The following is a 17,159-nucleotide window of genomic DNA, read 5'->3' as shown; positions in this document are numbered from 1 at the left end:
TGACACGGATTGACAACCTGAGTGTGCCAGGTTTGACTCCAGTTCATTCCACGGAAACTCTTTCTTTTAGGATGTTGGCAACCTTCATGTAGTACCTCCTGTGAGCACTCAGTTATTTTGGAAAAAAATTCTGGTACTTGTACAGTTTAATCAAGACATTAAAAAAATGAAAATATCGAAAGATTATATCGTACCTATCTGTTTTGAACTAAAGATCTCCGAAAAAAAATTTCACTTAATTTGATTGAGTAGTTTTTTGTTTTTTCAGTGGAAAAACACATTTTTATGACAGCATGTTGAAGGTAGCCATCTTTGAATATTTTAACATGCCACGGGGAGATAACTCAATTTAAAGCACCGACATTCCCTCCTCATCTTTAATGCTAGCTTTTCTTCCTAAAAATCAAACCTTTTTCTCAGTATCATAACAAATTGTTTTTTTTTCGCTCTAAAAAAAAAACTACTTGATGAAATTAAGTGAAATTTTTTTCTGGAGACTTCATTCCATAACAGATATGTACAATATAAACTTTTTTTTCGATATCTTCATGTTTTTAATATTTTGATTAATCTGTACAAGTGCCAAAATTCTAACTAGAAAAATATTAGGTAAACCATACCAACAATAGAATCATCTGATTCATATAAAATAAAGTAAAGACAATTTTTTTCCTCATTTTATTGACATGAGTAGCTTTCTTAACAAAGGTTACATAATTAAATCTGTTTTGTCAGTCATATAAGGCAAATATTATTATGTCTTTTAATAACCATTAAAAATGTATTTCCAATCGATTTTAATATTTAATCCTGATCAATTTTGTATTTTTGATTAATCTATAAAAGTGAAAATGTGTGTATGTGAGAATATTTCTCAACCTATATACTCAATGAATTTTTGATCTTGCATGTAGGGCATTCAGGCATGTGGAAAACTTTTTAATCTTTTTTTCATCCAGAAAATGGGCAGTTAAGGAGTCAAAATTGAAAAATTGGTACGTGGAGCGGGGGTGATTGGATTTTTCTGTTTCTCAACTGGTTCATTAATGTACATGCGCGGCCATGGAACATGACAGCTTCTACCCACAGTCCCCTATCCAATATGACCTCAAATAGTAGCTCCTTATGTTCGAAGTGACAATATGCCTTGTTTGGAGTGGAAATGAGTATTAAAAAAAAGATGTCAACAATTACTTTCTGATATTTTTCTACTATCCTCCTGCTAATGCTGAGGAAGTCTTAAATGGATTATTGGATATTGTAGCATGCTATACAGATTAATTTATTATTATATACTAAAGCTGAAGTAATCAAAGTTTGTTTCCCAAAGGCCTTTTCCTACATATTTTAATCACACAAAATACATAAAATATTTGCTGGGTTTGAGATTGAGTTATGTTTGAAAAAACTTTCTAACTTGCTGTAATTTGCAATTAACTTATCAAGACAAGCTCTCCCTAACTGTTTCTGTCCATCACTCTCACTGTATGTTGTTTGACCCCCCCAGCTCTTATTTTATATGCTGTCTATCATTCTTGCTTGTACTCTTTACCCAAAAACCCATTAGCACACCAACAACCAAGAGGAAATCACTCTAAACAGAATTCCTTTATCTCAGACAATGGGGAGATAAATCAACTGTCTTAACTCAGAAATTTACAAATCTCTGTATTAACAGTCCAAAGAAAAAATAAACCACAAGATTAGAAGAGTCCATTACAAACAAAAGGAAATAACACCACAAGTAATAATCTTCTTTTATATAAAGGACAAATGCCTGTTTGTATATCCAGGTAAAATTTGAAAAATACAAAACAGATGCCCACAAAGTTGTTATTGTTTTAATCAGCATAACTCCAGATGTATAATATCTAAAATTAAAAAAAAAAACAATTCATTATTTGTGGGCAAATGCCATTTGATATAATTTAATGTTATCAAGATGTACACACATTTTTTTTATGCTATCATGTAAAGGTAAGTAATTTGGATTGTTTTTCATAGAGTTATTTCACTTATGCCAACTCGAGTTATGTGTGTGTGTTTATGTTCATAGAGAGGAATGAGCTGAGTGAAACAAAAAAAGGGGATGGCAAGGGGGCAAGAGAAAAGGATAAAAAGTATGTTATACTTTTGCCTTGAGCAATGTTGGGTAGCCCTGCTAGTACTATTTAAACTGTAGTTAAAGAGGAGGATATAGCAATCAGAAAAAGACTAATTTTATCCTTTTTTTTTTTTTTTTTTCTCTCAAATGTAAACCCTCTTTTTCCTGATTCGGAAAATATCAGGTGACTTGGGTACTTGTGATAAAGAGAGTAGGAGAGATAGAGAGAGCACTAGCCACCAAAATAATAAATATACATGCAGGTGCAAATGGTTTCTCATAACCTTGATCAGTGCATGGATAAGACAAACATATTCACACCTAGTTGAAGTAATCATTAGTTACATGATATAGCTGTCAAAAGCTGCAGTGTTACTTCACAGCAATCTATTAAGGTAAGATTGAAGCACACATCCATTTCTTCCTCACCTTCTGCACTTCATCACCTTGACAACAACAGAAAATATCCTTACACTATTATCTTGTCTAGATCTTTTTTTTTTTCATTTATATATGTCCAGTGTTATGTTATTTTTTTTTCATTTATATATGTCCAGTGTTATGTTATTTTTTTTTCATTTATATATGTCCAGTGTTATGTTATTTTATTTTATTTATTTACCAATAATTGCACGTTAGTATGAGTTACTCTCCTTGGGAGCTTTTAGGAATTTGTCTCCCTTACATTTAAATCATATGGAAGAATTTATTTATATATATATATATATATATACACACACACACACACACACACTAGCGACCAAAAATCTGGGACAGTTTAGTTTTTTGTTTCAATTTCTCCAGAGCATTCGAGGGGGGGGGGGGTTACAACTAAACTTACACACATTTAGCATATTTTTATGTTGGTACACTGTATTAATTACACTTCATTATAAAGGATAGAAAAAAGTTATGAGCGTTTCAATTTTTTTTTTTTTTTTTTTTTTTTTTTTTTTTTTAGAGTGGCAAAAAATGTGGGACAATGAAAATAAATTTTTAAAAAATAACATTGAAACATCAAAATACCAAAATTGGTGGACACACATTTAATATCTAGTAAACAAGCCTTTATTTTCTATAACTGCAGCACACTTTCTACTGAAAAATTTAATGAGATGGCAACATTCATCACGTGAAACTTTAGTCCATTCTTCTTTAAGTTTTAGCCACAAATCTTCAGTATTGATAGAGTTTCTTGCACTCACACTAAAGTAGACCATAGGTTTTCAATGAGGTTTAGGTCCAGACTTTGAGGAAGCCAATCCAAAACATCCACATTTTGTTCGTTCAAAAATTCCATTACATTCTTAGCCTTGTGGCAGGGGGTGTTATCCTGCATGAAAATAGGGTTTTCACACTCAGAATTTCGAAGTATTGGGATGACATGATCTCTCAACAAGTTCTTATATATTGTTCCATTAGCTCTGGTTTTTAGACAGACCAGATCAGTCGTAACTTCCCAAGAAATCATTCCAAACACCATTATGCTACCCACCACCAAACTTAACCGTTTTCTTCATGCATTTTTTATTAAATCTTTCACCAGAAAACCTTATAAATTTCTTCCCATCAGATCTATGTACATTAAACTTACTTTCATCAGAAAAAATAGATTTCGCTACTGATCATCTGTCCACAATAAATACTCTTGAGCAAAGCTTAATCTGAGTTTCTTGTTCTTCTTGTTTATCAGCGGTTTCTTAGCTGGTGATCTCGCAAACAGACCAATTTCATTCAGGCATCTTGATACTGTTTTACGAGATGCTTTGATGTCATGATAGGCATGTAGTTCACGAAAAATGCTGGAAGCTGTCTGAAACCTATCGTTCAGTGCCATCTTCTTAATCAATCAATCTTGTCTAGAAGTTCATCGAGGTCTGCCGTTTTTCTTCAATGGTAGAATTTTTCCAGTATTCTTGAAATTCTTTATAACTCTCCCAATGGTACTTTTTGACAGCTTCAAGTCATCAGGTATTTTCCGTATTGAATTGTTTTCCCCAAAAAGTTTAATAATTGAGTTTTTTACGGAAGCATCAATTTTAGGTGTCATAATCATGGTAGAACCGACTGCAATGACTACAAAGTGACGTAATCGACTTATTCGTCATTTTCGTACATAAAAAAAGTGGAAAAACTGACTACACAGTCCACAATAAATTATTTTCTTTGCTTTGTCCCACGGTTTTGGCCACTTTAATTTAAAAAAAATAAAATTGAAATGCTCATAACTTTTTTTTCTATCCTTTATAATGAAGTTTAATTAATACAGTGTGTCAACATAAGAGATATGTTAAATGTGTGTAAGTTTTGTTGTCACCCCCCCCCCCCGATTGTTCTGGTGAAGTCTATGCAACATAAGGTCAATGAATAAATACTTTTATTTAAATTTTAGATATTATTTATCTGGAGCACCTCTGATAAAAAAAAAAAACTTTTTGAATATTTGTTTTGTCGTTATTTTTACTTTTAGTTGGACTTGCAAACAATACACACAAACAAGATAACAAAATATCAGGACCTAAAAAATGATCTAAAAACGACATGGTCTCTGAAAGAAATAAACATTATACCAGTTGTGATTGGAGCAACTGGCTTAATAAAAAAGAATTTTCAGAAATACTTAAAAGCAATCCCTGGAAAACCAAGCTGTAACAAAATACAAATAGCAGCCATAAAGCGAACAGGGTACTTGCACAGTTTAATCAAAACATTCAAAAATGAAAATATCGAAAAAAGGTTATATTGTACGTATCCGTTTTGGACTGAGAATCTCTGAAAAAAATTTCATTTAATTTGATCGAGTATTTTTTTTTTTTTGCAGCGGAAAAACACATTCTTATGAGAGTGCATTGAAGTCAGCCATTATAGAATTTGTTGAATACGCCACATGGAGATAACTCCATGTAAAGTGCCAATACTCTCTCCCCATCTTTATTACTAGCTTTTCTTCCTAAAAATCGAACCTTTTGCTCAGTATAATAACAAATTGTTTTTTCGCTGTAAAAAAAAACTACTTGATGAAATTAAGTGAAATTTTTTTTCAGAGAACTTCATTCTGTAACGGATTTGTGCAATATAACCTTTTTTCAATATTTTCATTAAACTGTACAAGTACCGGGACAACCATCCATTCTTAAAAGAGCCCTAGGATATAAATTTAAATCATAACAGAATCAAGTGTTAGCTCCAGATCTCTCAAAACTTACTGAAGTAAAATAAATTAAAAAGAGACAACTGCCTTTTTTTCTTTTTTCTTTTCTTTTTTTCTTTTCTTTTTTCTTTTCTTTTTTTCTTTTCTTTTTTCTTTTCTTTTTTTCTTTTTTTTCTTTTCTTTTTTTTCTTTTCTTTTTTTTCTTTTCTTTTTTTCTTTTCTTTTTTTTTTTTAATAGATGCTACTCTCCTGATGACTGTCGATTCACGGATCATATTTTTACAAAACAATTTTATTAATGCAATTATTTGTATATTTTTTTTTACATTTTAGCATAAATTTCCAAAAGCACAAGTCAACGTCTATGCCACAGTTCTTGAAAACGATGGAAGTGGTAAGTATAATATTTTTTTCATTTGAATTGAATATTTTATATAAAAAGGATTCATTCACAGATGCAAATTATTTTTTGACGTCACATTTCATGTTTACCTTTCATCGGTTTTGTAATGATAAATTAAGCTTCAAAATGTGTGTAAACCACATTTATATGAACTCATATTTCTGAAATTTGATTTAAATGCTATTTGAAATCCATATCTATACAAGCACACACAGTGTTTCCGTGAACATTAGTAACATACACTCTGGAGTGTACCATTGCTGGCTATTTGGTCTCTGAAACTTTTAGAGAGTATAACACTCTCACTACTAATCATCACCCAATGAGATATTAGAAGCGACACACGACACATTCTTTCTGAAAATGGAATGCAGAGGAATTTCAGCTGTCCTGATTAGCCTTTATTGAATGGGTTTCTGTTAGCATTTTGGTTTATTTTTGAGTTTTGACAGATTATTGAGACTGCAAAAATGACAGCCTCATGTCTGCCACCTTATCATCCTAGCTTAACAGCTTGTCATTATTCATGCGTTGGACTAAATAAACGTTTTAATTTTATCCAGGTAAATGGAAGAGTAACTTATCTAGTGTTTTGTGATGTTTTGTGTTATATATTTCTTTCTTTACCTCTTTTTCAGTTTGTTGTTTATAGTAATACAAGAGTCATTTCAAAAGTAAGGTCTCCTAGTTTTTAACTTAAAAACTAAAACATTGAGTAGCTACGAAGACGGGAGCGGTACGATCAACATTTTGTGCTCCAGAATTTGTTTTTCTACATAGTCATTGCCATTCTCAATGTGTTTTTGCCAGCAAGGAATTATGCCCTTGTTGAAAAAGTCTTTACGCATTTGTCACTCACATCTATGTCACCACTTTGAAATCGACAAACCCATCTCCTAACCACGCTTACATCGACTGCATCAGCTTTGTAAATGTCCAGCAGGTGCTGGTGAATATTGATTGGTTCAATGTTTTTCTGCATGGTGGAATTAAATGATTCATGTCTGCTTCTTATACACGTTAATGACAGGGATTGTTTTTAGAGTCTGACACCATCAATATCTGCAGTGGAGAGATAAAACTTTCAGATCATGAATGCATAAGTTCAATCATCATAACAATGCCATTTGCAATTCCTTCTGATCTATTCAGGCAAAAATAAAAAAAATAGGCATTACTTTTAGAACCTCCCTTGTAAATGCCCTAAAATGTAATGATACACTCTGCTATAAAAAAAAGACATCCATGGTTTTCCTGAACTTAATTTAGATAACTAAGTAATTGGAGGATCCCAGAAGAGATAAAACAATAGATGTGCACTGTTGAGTATATGTTTTTTGTTATTTTTATGTAGTAAAGATCGTTTGAGGATAACAGTTAATGAGTTTGTTAGGTCGGCGATGAGACACCATCTTAAAAATAATGATAACGTAAAGAAAGATTAGAAACGGCTCTTCTGTGAGAAAAAGGCTATACGGAAGAGAAGAGGACGTCTAGATTTCAAAATCGATTTTGTACTTTCTCAAGAAATAGTGCTCTGAGCAACACTTCCCCAAAAGATAGGGAACACTATGGGTGTACTGACAGTGATCAATGCTATGGACTGCATTGATTACTTATGGAATGAATGACAAATCTGTTTGACATTGGATTTGAAGATAGCTAAGTTGTAATCGGCAGGGAAGCAGTCCTGTAGTAAAATGTCCCACAGTTGTGGTAGAAAAACAAATTCTTGCTGTGAATGTCTTACAAGGAGAAACCAAAGACTGAAGCTCAGTCGAGTAATTTTAATATAAATTACAATAGACTAAAGAGAGACTAACCCTGTCTCTTCTGTAAGAAAATGATTTTATTAAAGAGATAAGATATATCTCCTCCTCCTCCACTAGATTTCGAAGTTGATTTTGTACTCTGTCAAGGCAGGAAAGATTGCCCTGTGTGGCACTTCCCTAGATGTAGCAACAGTACTCCATCTGACACAAATAGAGGATTGCCTCAGGAGTGAGATACTTTCTGGTGCGGTAGAATGATCCAACCATTTTTTCAATGATCTTACCAAAAGATTTGATATAAATCTTCCATTTCAGGTTTGGAGTGAAAATCGGTTATAGAAGCTTATAAAAGTAGAGGGGCAGAGAGTTATTTATTTCAATTGTGACAAAAGAGAGAAGCTTCATTTGTGGATGTATTAAAACTAATCAGCCATCTTTTTTCTGTATTGCGCCAAGTCAGAAGAGAAAGATTAGAAAGATCTTGATTATTAATGCTCTTTGAAGTGTTGCCATAGATAGTTGTCATCTGCATAAATGCCATAGCATTACAAGTTGATTTTTTTCTTTTTAGATAATTGTTATTTTATCAACTTGCATGAAACAAGTTGTGTAAAAGATGCTTAAAACCGTTTGAATTATGCAAATACCATCAGTAGTTCAAAAGTTATGAGAATTTTAAGTGCCAAAATTTAGGCTTTTCTGTGGACGTTTTTCTTTAAAAAATGGGCTAAATTATGGGCTTCAACATTTCAAGAAATTCTATACTTTCGCTATCATTTATTTTTCAAGCTATTCTCATGAAACTTGGCACTCTTATGTAAAATTGTGTACTCTTTCTGATTATGCAGTCAAATCTGATGTATCTCTTTACCATAAGCCATGAATTATAAATTCAGATGTACAAATTTCAATTTTTCTTTTAAACTGGCGCATGGTATCATACAGTGGGTGTCTATTCATGAACAAAACTAAGTATTATAGTGGTATTTAAATATAGCTTTATTGAGAGTAAGTATTTACCTGCCTCCCCACCAAAGAAGAGCTTAATCTGAGGTGTAGCCATTGAATGCCTAAAGAGCATTCATGGCCGGTAGTAACTACCCCTCTCAAAGAAAAGAGAAAAATTGAGTAGATATGAATTAATGTCAGATATAAACCGAAGAAAACTTTTTATATAGATTTTGGATTTCTGTAAAAGATGGAAATTCCCATAGTCAACCAAAACTTATGCATTTTGGGACCAGTCCAACTTTCAGTTTTGTAAATCCTCTCTATCTGGCCCACAATATGACCCTATTTTCTGAGATGCAACCATAAATCATACTCTACATGAATCCTCGATGTAGCTTTAACAGTACCAGGATACCAGAAATCCTGATAAGCAACAACTATATATTCACCAGTTGATGGTAATTTTTATCATTTCTAATCTGTTGTTTTACTGAAAATTCAACTATATAAACAAAGAAATAAAACAGTAATTTTTTACCTTGTTTCCACCTTAACATTTAAAATTATTTTAGGGTATACTGAAAACGAATATCACATTTAAATTTTCTGCAAATAAGTAGTTTTCCGGATATTAGCAATGTCATTTCATTTGTTATCACTGGTGCCTATCTTGGTATGCGCGAGCACGCAAACGCAACCCCAAGAAACTATGTGTAAACGCACATACTAAGATGGCCACCAGCAATAACATAAGAAATGATATTGCTTAATATCGGGAAAGCTACTTATTTGCAGAATATTTAAATGCGATATTACTTTTCAGCATACCCGAAAAACTTAGGCGGTAGTCATTTTAAAGAAAAATGTTAAGGTGAAAACAAGGTAAAAATTTACAAAATGCATCACAATGAAATTCTTTATCGAACCGCCTAATTATTATCATTATTGTTGTTTTTGTTATTATTATTATTATTATTATTTAGATATCCTCAGTTAAAAAAAAACTGTTTTGTTTTACAGATTCGAAAAAATTGTCTTGACAATGAGTTAAAAATAAAAAAGTTATACAACATACTATTAGAAATTCATCCAATAAATATTACGAGAACATTTATTGGTTGGGTTTCTAACAGAATTTTGTATATTTTTAAGTCATTGTCGAAATTTCAAAGACATGAGATACCACGTGACTATTTTTCTTGTGCTTGTGTAACGCTCGACACTTATTGTCGAAATAAACATTTTACATTAAATAAATACACTAAAAACTTATCCATCTAGGTAGAAGAGTAACTTGGCTTGCCTTTGGTAATATTTATCTATGTTACCGTGCTATTTTTTCAAATAGTATTTTGAAGTTTCACTATATCTTTTTTTTTTTTTTTTTATTTAATTGTTAGATGAAAGTGCAGAATAGTTAACAACCTTCCCTCCCGATGTTAAGAATGGGTTTCTAAATAATAATGTTATTATTTCAGCATGGTAGCATAATTGCACAAGTACCTTTATTTGTTATATATTTGTTTTTTGTTTTTTTGACCACTAAAAAACACAATTCTACCTTAAGTACAAGTAAGAAGTTATAAATACAGAAACGCATGTACTTCGTACATTTTGTTGTTTTTTAATGCTTCTAGTACATTGTATTAAAAGCTCGGTATTCTTTGAAAATAAAATTTAAAAAACTTGAAAATAATTTTTTTAAATTGACAAACTCAGAATAAGAAATGACTAGTCTAGTAAGACGAAAGCAGAAAAATAGTTTTCTATTTTTAAGAGAATACTTTAGTCAGCTTAGCGCTGGTCAGTGCATTAACGCATAGTGAGCCATCTTCCTGTTAAGCAGATTTGAATTTCTATAAAAGATAACATTTTAAAGAAATTTCTGCACAATTAATAACTATCAAATATTTACATATTATACATGAAAATAATTCTGAAATTATTATCCATATGAAAATAGATGATATATACCGATTTATCTTATCAATTTTGAAATATTTTTATCAACTTTGCTCGGTCGTAACTTTGCTTCCTGTGGTTGTAAAAATATAAATCAATGTCCAGTAGAGATCGATTTCTATATTTATATAGCCTGTAAGATTTCAGCCATATCCAATCAAATTTAACCCTAGGTATATGTATCCAAATGTAATGTATGAAATGTAAACATTGAAAAAACAGTTTCCTTTATGCTGTTGTCTTTTTTTAGCGATTTTCATTTTTAACTTGGAGCATAAAAACATTGAATGCACAAAAGAAAGATAAATTAACATCATTGGAATGTTTATTCTAATCTCTTTCCATCAATGTAATTCTTTTAAAAATTGACCCACAAATAAAAAGGATATAACTTGTTGAAGCGCATTAGGTATGTAATAGTGCCAATGTCCACGAAACTACAGCATACGCTTGTAATGCTAAATGTCAACGAATGATCTTAGAATGTGATTTAGGAGATCATTGATGAGAAGATAAGGAAGAGAATTAAAAAAAAACATTTTATAGATCATCAAGCTCTTTCTATGTATACCATTATTGAGATATTTTAAGCAATTTCAATTTTTTTTTCATGTGTATCGCTACAGAAAACGATGAAGAAGACATAAAAAATGTTCGTCAGCATCAGCTACATGAGTAGGTTTGGTAATTATCTGCTTCAAATGATAAACAAGAGTAAAAACTTCTTACAAAATACCCTTCATCATCTTGACTAGTCATGATGAAGATTCAAATAATTATCGACATGAATGTTAGCTGAAAGGTAAACAGACAGGATCTTGTTTCAGAATTTTTTAGATGAGGGTTCATTATTTGTATTATTTAGCTTCTTCAGACTACTGTTCTCATCTTGAATGTCATTTTCACAATGTTTTCACAAGGATCCGTGGCATAGTGGATAAAGTACTTGGTAAAAAATTTAGTTGTAAGTTACACTTTTCTGGAGGTTGAAGGTTCAATCTTCAGTGCGGGTGATACTCAAAAATACAATTGCAAATTAGGATTTCTATCTGGTTATGGCTGATGGAACGAGAGCATGTTACCTCCATATATTAAAATAAAGAGTTCCATTCAAAATTCCGTGCAGATTCATGGATTTGACAGAAGGATTCTTGATTCAAAATATGATTGCGAATTACTTAGGTTATGTACCCAAAAACATGGTTGATGGAATGAGAGCATGCTACCCTTATGGATTAAATAAAGAGTTCTGTTTGAAATTCCCTGTATATTCCCAAATTCGACAGAAAGATCCCCCAAGTTCAACAAGATACCCCTGAAGAAGGTCAGAGGTTACATTCACTGAAACATTACAAAAATAGCCGTAGTCCGAAGAATCCAAATAACATAAGATAATATTGTCAATTTTTTTCAAAGATTCTTTCAATGACAGTAACTCCATTGTTGGGGATGATAAAGGGCAAAGATGAAAGAGGTTTTGTGAACACGTGCAACGCAGAAATGTGTAAAGTTTAACTAACGGTCTTCATTGGAGTTGTTCTTACCATAAAGAAGTATATGTATAAATTATATAAACTGCATGAAGTCTGTTCACATAAAGATTTTAGTTTGAAACACATGTCTATTACATGTGGTTACTCTCATCTTTGGTATATTTTATTTTCCTCAATCATTCTTTTTATTCTCCTGAGGAAGTTCCTCGAAAATGGGGAGGGAACATTGAGAATTTTCTAAAAAGGCCACAGGTTTTCTTCTCCTTTTTTTCCATATTGCTATTACCACCAAACATAAATAATTTATTCAGTTTACAAGTAATTTTCTCAAAACGAAATTTTTCTCGGTCTGTAAAAGTCTTATATTTAAAAACACCCATGTCAGAGTTCAGACCTGACTTATGTGTGCTTAGTCATAATGTTCATTTTTATTTTTTTTTCTACATTTTTTTTTTGTTGACACTGTTTGCATTTTTAATGACCTTAAATTAAATGGTTAATTTAATTTACAAGGGCGAATGTTTTTTTTTTTGTTTTTTTTAATATGTAATTTTACTTTTTTCACCCAGTGATACACTTTCCATTGAAATTACGAAAAAAAAAATATGCCTCACCAGTATTCATACTAATATCCTTTTTTTTTTTTTTTAAACTCTTATTCACTCCAAGCAAAGCACAGTGCCACTTGGATGTAAGGGGCTATTATTTGGGACCATATCTACAGGGATACTATGTAGGGAGTTGAGTAGCAAGATGCCTGTTCACATTAAGCTTGAACTTCAGTATGTTAGTACAGTCTAAAAGCAGGAGACTGGGAGGGAATTCCAAAGTGTAGCAGTTTGAGCAAAAAACTTAGAAGGTTTTTCAACATCTAAGGATCTCTACAGTAAAGGGGTGGGATTTTGCTGCCTGTCAGGTAAGTCAGGGATATTTACATCGTAGAGCTACAAGTGCTATGATTTTGTCAGAGTATTCATATAAAATCCTAAAATTACATTAATAATTTCATTTTTCATTTCTAAATTATCATTTTTGATGAAACACCTATCATTGACTTTTTATTAAGTAGAAGACTTTTTTCTGAATTCATTTTCATCTGAGGTGGTTGTCTAACTTGCTATTTGTTTTCTTATTTTTCTCTCAACCTGGGAATAGAAAAAGGCGTGTTTTTAACTTGCTAACTTTAGTGCGATGGTATAGATTTATAGTTATGCACAAATAAATACACATCAGTCTTTTACTATAGTGTCTTGCTTTTCAAAAATAGTATTTTTTTTACTTATTCATGAATTTGATTTTTTTTTTTTCCCATAAGCATCACCACTTATCAAGGCCAAGAGGCCACTCGAGGATAAGGGTTAACGAGTATACAGTAGAAATTGGACAATATAGTAATCGTTAGTAATGGAAATTCTGTAAATTTGTTAACTTATATGGAACGGCTCATCAAAAACTTGTTTACATTAGACTTGAAGACAACCATGTTGTAATCAGCTGGAAAGCAGAAAGACGGAAGACAATTCCATGGGCGTGCAGTTCTAAGAAAGAAGCTTTGCTCATGGAATCTACATTTAGGTTTAGGCACAGTAGGCACAGATAAAGAGTGAGGGAAAATTAGTGATAGTGTTTTCTGCTAGACGGGTGTTTCTTGTGAAAGTTTGATGAGGGGAGGACCATAGATTGGAGCTCAGCCAAGCACTTGCCATGAAAATAGCAATAAAGCAGAGACAAACTCGCAACATCTCTTCTGTGAGAAAGAGGTTGCAGGGAAGAGAAAAGGATATCCCCTACGAGGCTACGAAGTCTATTTTGAACTCTATCAAGACAAGATAAGTCCTTTCTAGCAGCTCCTGCCCATATGTGGCAACAGTATTCCATCCTAGGATGTACCTGGCTCTTATATAGATAGAGAATGGCATCAGCAGTGAGATATCTACTGGATCGATAGAAGGATCCCACCATTTTTCCAGCGACCTTGGCAACGGATTTAATGTATGTGTTCCATTTAAGATCAGGAGTAAAGGTAAAGCCCAGAAGTTTGTCAAAACATGAGGCCTCCCCAAGACGAGAGCCATTTATTTCAATTAATGCCAGATGGGGATCAGAGCGTTGATGATGTAAAGATAAAAGCTTACTTTTAGATGCATTAAAAGTAACAAGTCACCTCTTTCCCCATTGTACCACTTGCTCAAGATCAGAGGACAGAGAATCAGAGAGAACTTGGTTGTTTATGGTCTTAGATGTGCTACCATAGATAGTGGTGTCATCAGCATAAATGTCTATGAATGATGTAAGGATGTGATTTGGAAGATCATTAATGTAGATCAGGAAGAGAGTTGGGCCCAGGATGGACCCCTGAGGGACTCCAGCATTAATGCTGAGAGCTTCTGATTTCTGCCCATCAACCACTACTCTTATGAACCTATCAGAGAGAAATGATTTAATAATTGAGAAGATATTTCCAGCTATCCCGTAGCTGGAGATCTTGTGAAGTAAACCTTTATGCCATACTCTATCAAAGGCCTTTGATATTTCAAGAGCAATTGCCCTAGAAAAGTAGCCTCCATCGAGAGATTCACTAATCCTACAAGATATAACTGTAAGCATATCTGCTGTAGATCTAGCAGAATGGAAACCATATTGCATGTCACTAAGAAGGTTATTTTTGCTGAGATGGTTGATTACTTCTGTATTTAACACAGATTCCAGCAACTTACTCATGACACATAGGAGACTTATTGGCTTGTACTGAGAGGGAGATGAGCGATCACCTGAATTCTTAAATACAGGGTATATTGGTAAGATTTTCCAGGGTGATGGGAAGCAATTCCCCTTAAGACATTATTAAGATTATGCGAATTGTTCTATACCCTGAAGAAGGAATGTGTCATTAACTGAAAGGTCTAAAGAAATGCCTGTACAAAAAGTCTGGAAACTTATTGAAGGCACATCATAATCATGTTTACAATTTTTATCTTGAATTAAAAGTTAAAAATAAAATTTTCGATATGAAGTCAAATAATTAAAATTTCAATAATATTTTTAGATTCTTTAAAAAATTTGTTTTGTTTGTTTTTCTATTTATACATCTTTTCTGACTTCAAACTGTGCATGTATAATAAAACATTTACTTGCACTTTGGAAAACGGCATTCTTAAAGATGTCACTTTATTATTTTATTATTATTATTATTATTATTTTATTATTATTATTATTATTAAATACCCCCGATAAACAGAAAACTCCCACCCCTACACAGTAGAGATCCCTAGATGTAAGAAATCCTTCTACTCTAATAGTTTCTTCCCCAGAACTGCTAGATTTTGGAACTCTCTTCTGAGTTCCTGCTTTCCCATTTGTACTGACATGCTGAAGTTCAAGTGTAATATGAACAGACATCTTGCTGGTACATCCTAGGATGGAGTACTGTTGCCACATATGGGCAGGAGCTGCTAGAAAGGACTTATCTTGTCTTGATAGAGTTCAAAATATATAGTATCTCTGTAACTAATATACTCGATAGTAGCCCCCTACATCAAAGTGGCACTGTGCCTTGTTTGGGGTGAAAATGGAATTAAAAAAAACAACAACTCCTCTCTAATAAATAACATCTGCTTGACTTCATTCCAGAACATTTGTTTATTAAAAATCGTTGATATCCCCCTCCTGATAAAAAAAAAAAAAAAAATAATCTTTGTAAGCTACGGTTATGACAGCTGCATTTTTGTTAGTCTCTTGAGTTGGATTGCAGTTAAACATTTAGAAGCATCGTACAGCAGTTAAATCTTAATAAACTGCTGATCAATAAATTTAAATCATAAAATTAATGGTTGCCGAGTGGTTAAGAATGTCCAATTGAAATTATTCAGAATTAAGGTTCAAATCATTCTACTTGTAATACAGTTATATAAACCACACTGATGATTGTTACCGAACATGAAACATTTGTGGATAATAAATATTTATTTATGAAAAAATGTTCTATTCCAGTTGGACACGTTCGGGGGAAGAAATGAATAATTTCTAATCAATCAAGATTCATGTTCCCTCCTTTGGCAGTTCAAACATTTTAAGTTTAATATATTCATAAAGAAAATTTTGGAGTTGTCAGCCATTTTAGTTTTAGAAGAGAAGAGAAATGTTGACCCAAACAAAGAAATTTTGAATTGTACAAGCCTGCTGACAAAAAATTGTTTCCCATTGGATAGCCAATCTGTAAAAGTCTTGAATTGTAAAAGTTTGCAGAGAAAGAGCAAAATTCCTCGTGTAGACACAAAAAATTATGTGCAGGAATTCTAAAAGGTCCGGTATGATTTATGGACTGATTCCGGTTTCTGATAGGTTGATATAAGAGCATTGTTCCATTTGATTGGTCAGTTCCAAACACCCCTGTCTATAAATAGAACCTTTAATTTTTTTGTAATCATACTCCTATTATTATATCAAAAATATGAACAAAGCTTCTTTCTTAGAACTGCACGCCTGTGGAACTCTGTTCCGTCTGCCTGCTTCCCACCGGACTACAACTTGGATGTCTTCAAGTCCAATGTTAACAAATTCCTAATGAACCGCCCCCTTAAGTAAACACTTCATCAAGTCTCCACACTAACGTAATGTACTTGCAATAACCCTTATCCCTGAGTGGCTTCCGGGCCTTGATAAGTGGTGTCACTGTGTAAAAAATATATATATATATATATATATATATATATATATATATTGCAGCAAATATATATTGTTTATTTTTCTTGCATTTAAAATATAGCTGTCAGGGTGGTCAAGAGGTTAAGAATGTTGGATTATAGGTATTCTGGTCCAGGATTTAATAATTTCACCAGTAGTACAATTATATAAGCCACACTGATAATTGTTTGTGAATATGAAACTTACTCATGTCTGTAGATAATAAATATTTCTTTATAAAAGATAATTATAAATATATACCTGTGCTATTCACCCAGCATTGCTTGTGCGGTGATATATTGCCAGTCAGAAATGATTTCACATATACAAGGTGCCTTAAACAAGTTTCTAAACTTTTTTATATGGGCACTTTCATTGATAGTACACACATGAAACTCTATACCCTTTCAAAGTAATCTCCTTCGGTTGCAATGCACTTGTTGTACCATTCTGACAAACTCACAGGCTCCCTACCTTCCTTTTATCTCTTGTGCCACTCAAAAACCTCATGCTCTAACATACAAGATGGCCCAAAAGCAGTCTGAAGCATTCCATATGTTTCTGTGGCATTTTTTTCCGAGTTAAAAACAGAATTTTATTGCATATCATTCTTCTAAATTGTCCTCATGCCCAGACTGCA

General features: G+C 32.5%; 1 protein-coding gene across 2 annotated transcripts in view; it reads left to right on the top strand.

The window, feature by feature from the left end:
• LOC145294043 (exosome complex component MTR3-like) overlaps positions 1-17,159 on the top strand; it is a 167,525-nt gene that overhangs the window by 77,213 nt on the left and 73,153 nt on the right. For both annotated transcript variants that reach the window (XM_080141030.1, XM_080141031.1), the window contains exon 5: positions 5,589-5,649. In XM_080141030.1, the coding sequence (XP_079997156.1) occupies positions 5,589-5,649 (61 nt within the window). The remainder of the gene's footprint in view (positions 1-5,588; positions 5,650-17,159) is intronic.

This window comes from Euprymna scolopes, chromosome 15, assembly GCF_053919585.1.
Source record: "Euprymna scolopes isolate OS-2025 chromosome 15, ASM5391958v1, whole genome shotgun sequence".
NCBI classification, from domain to species: Eukaryota; Metazoa; Mollusca; class Cephalopoda; order Sepiida; family Sepiolidae; genus Euprymna; species Euprymna scolopes.
Note: the sequence above shows the minus strand (reverse complement) of the source record. Positions and strands in the feature narration are given on the sequence as shown.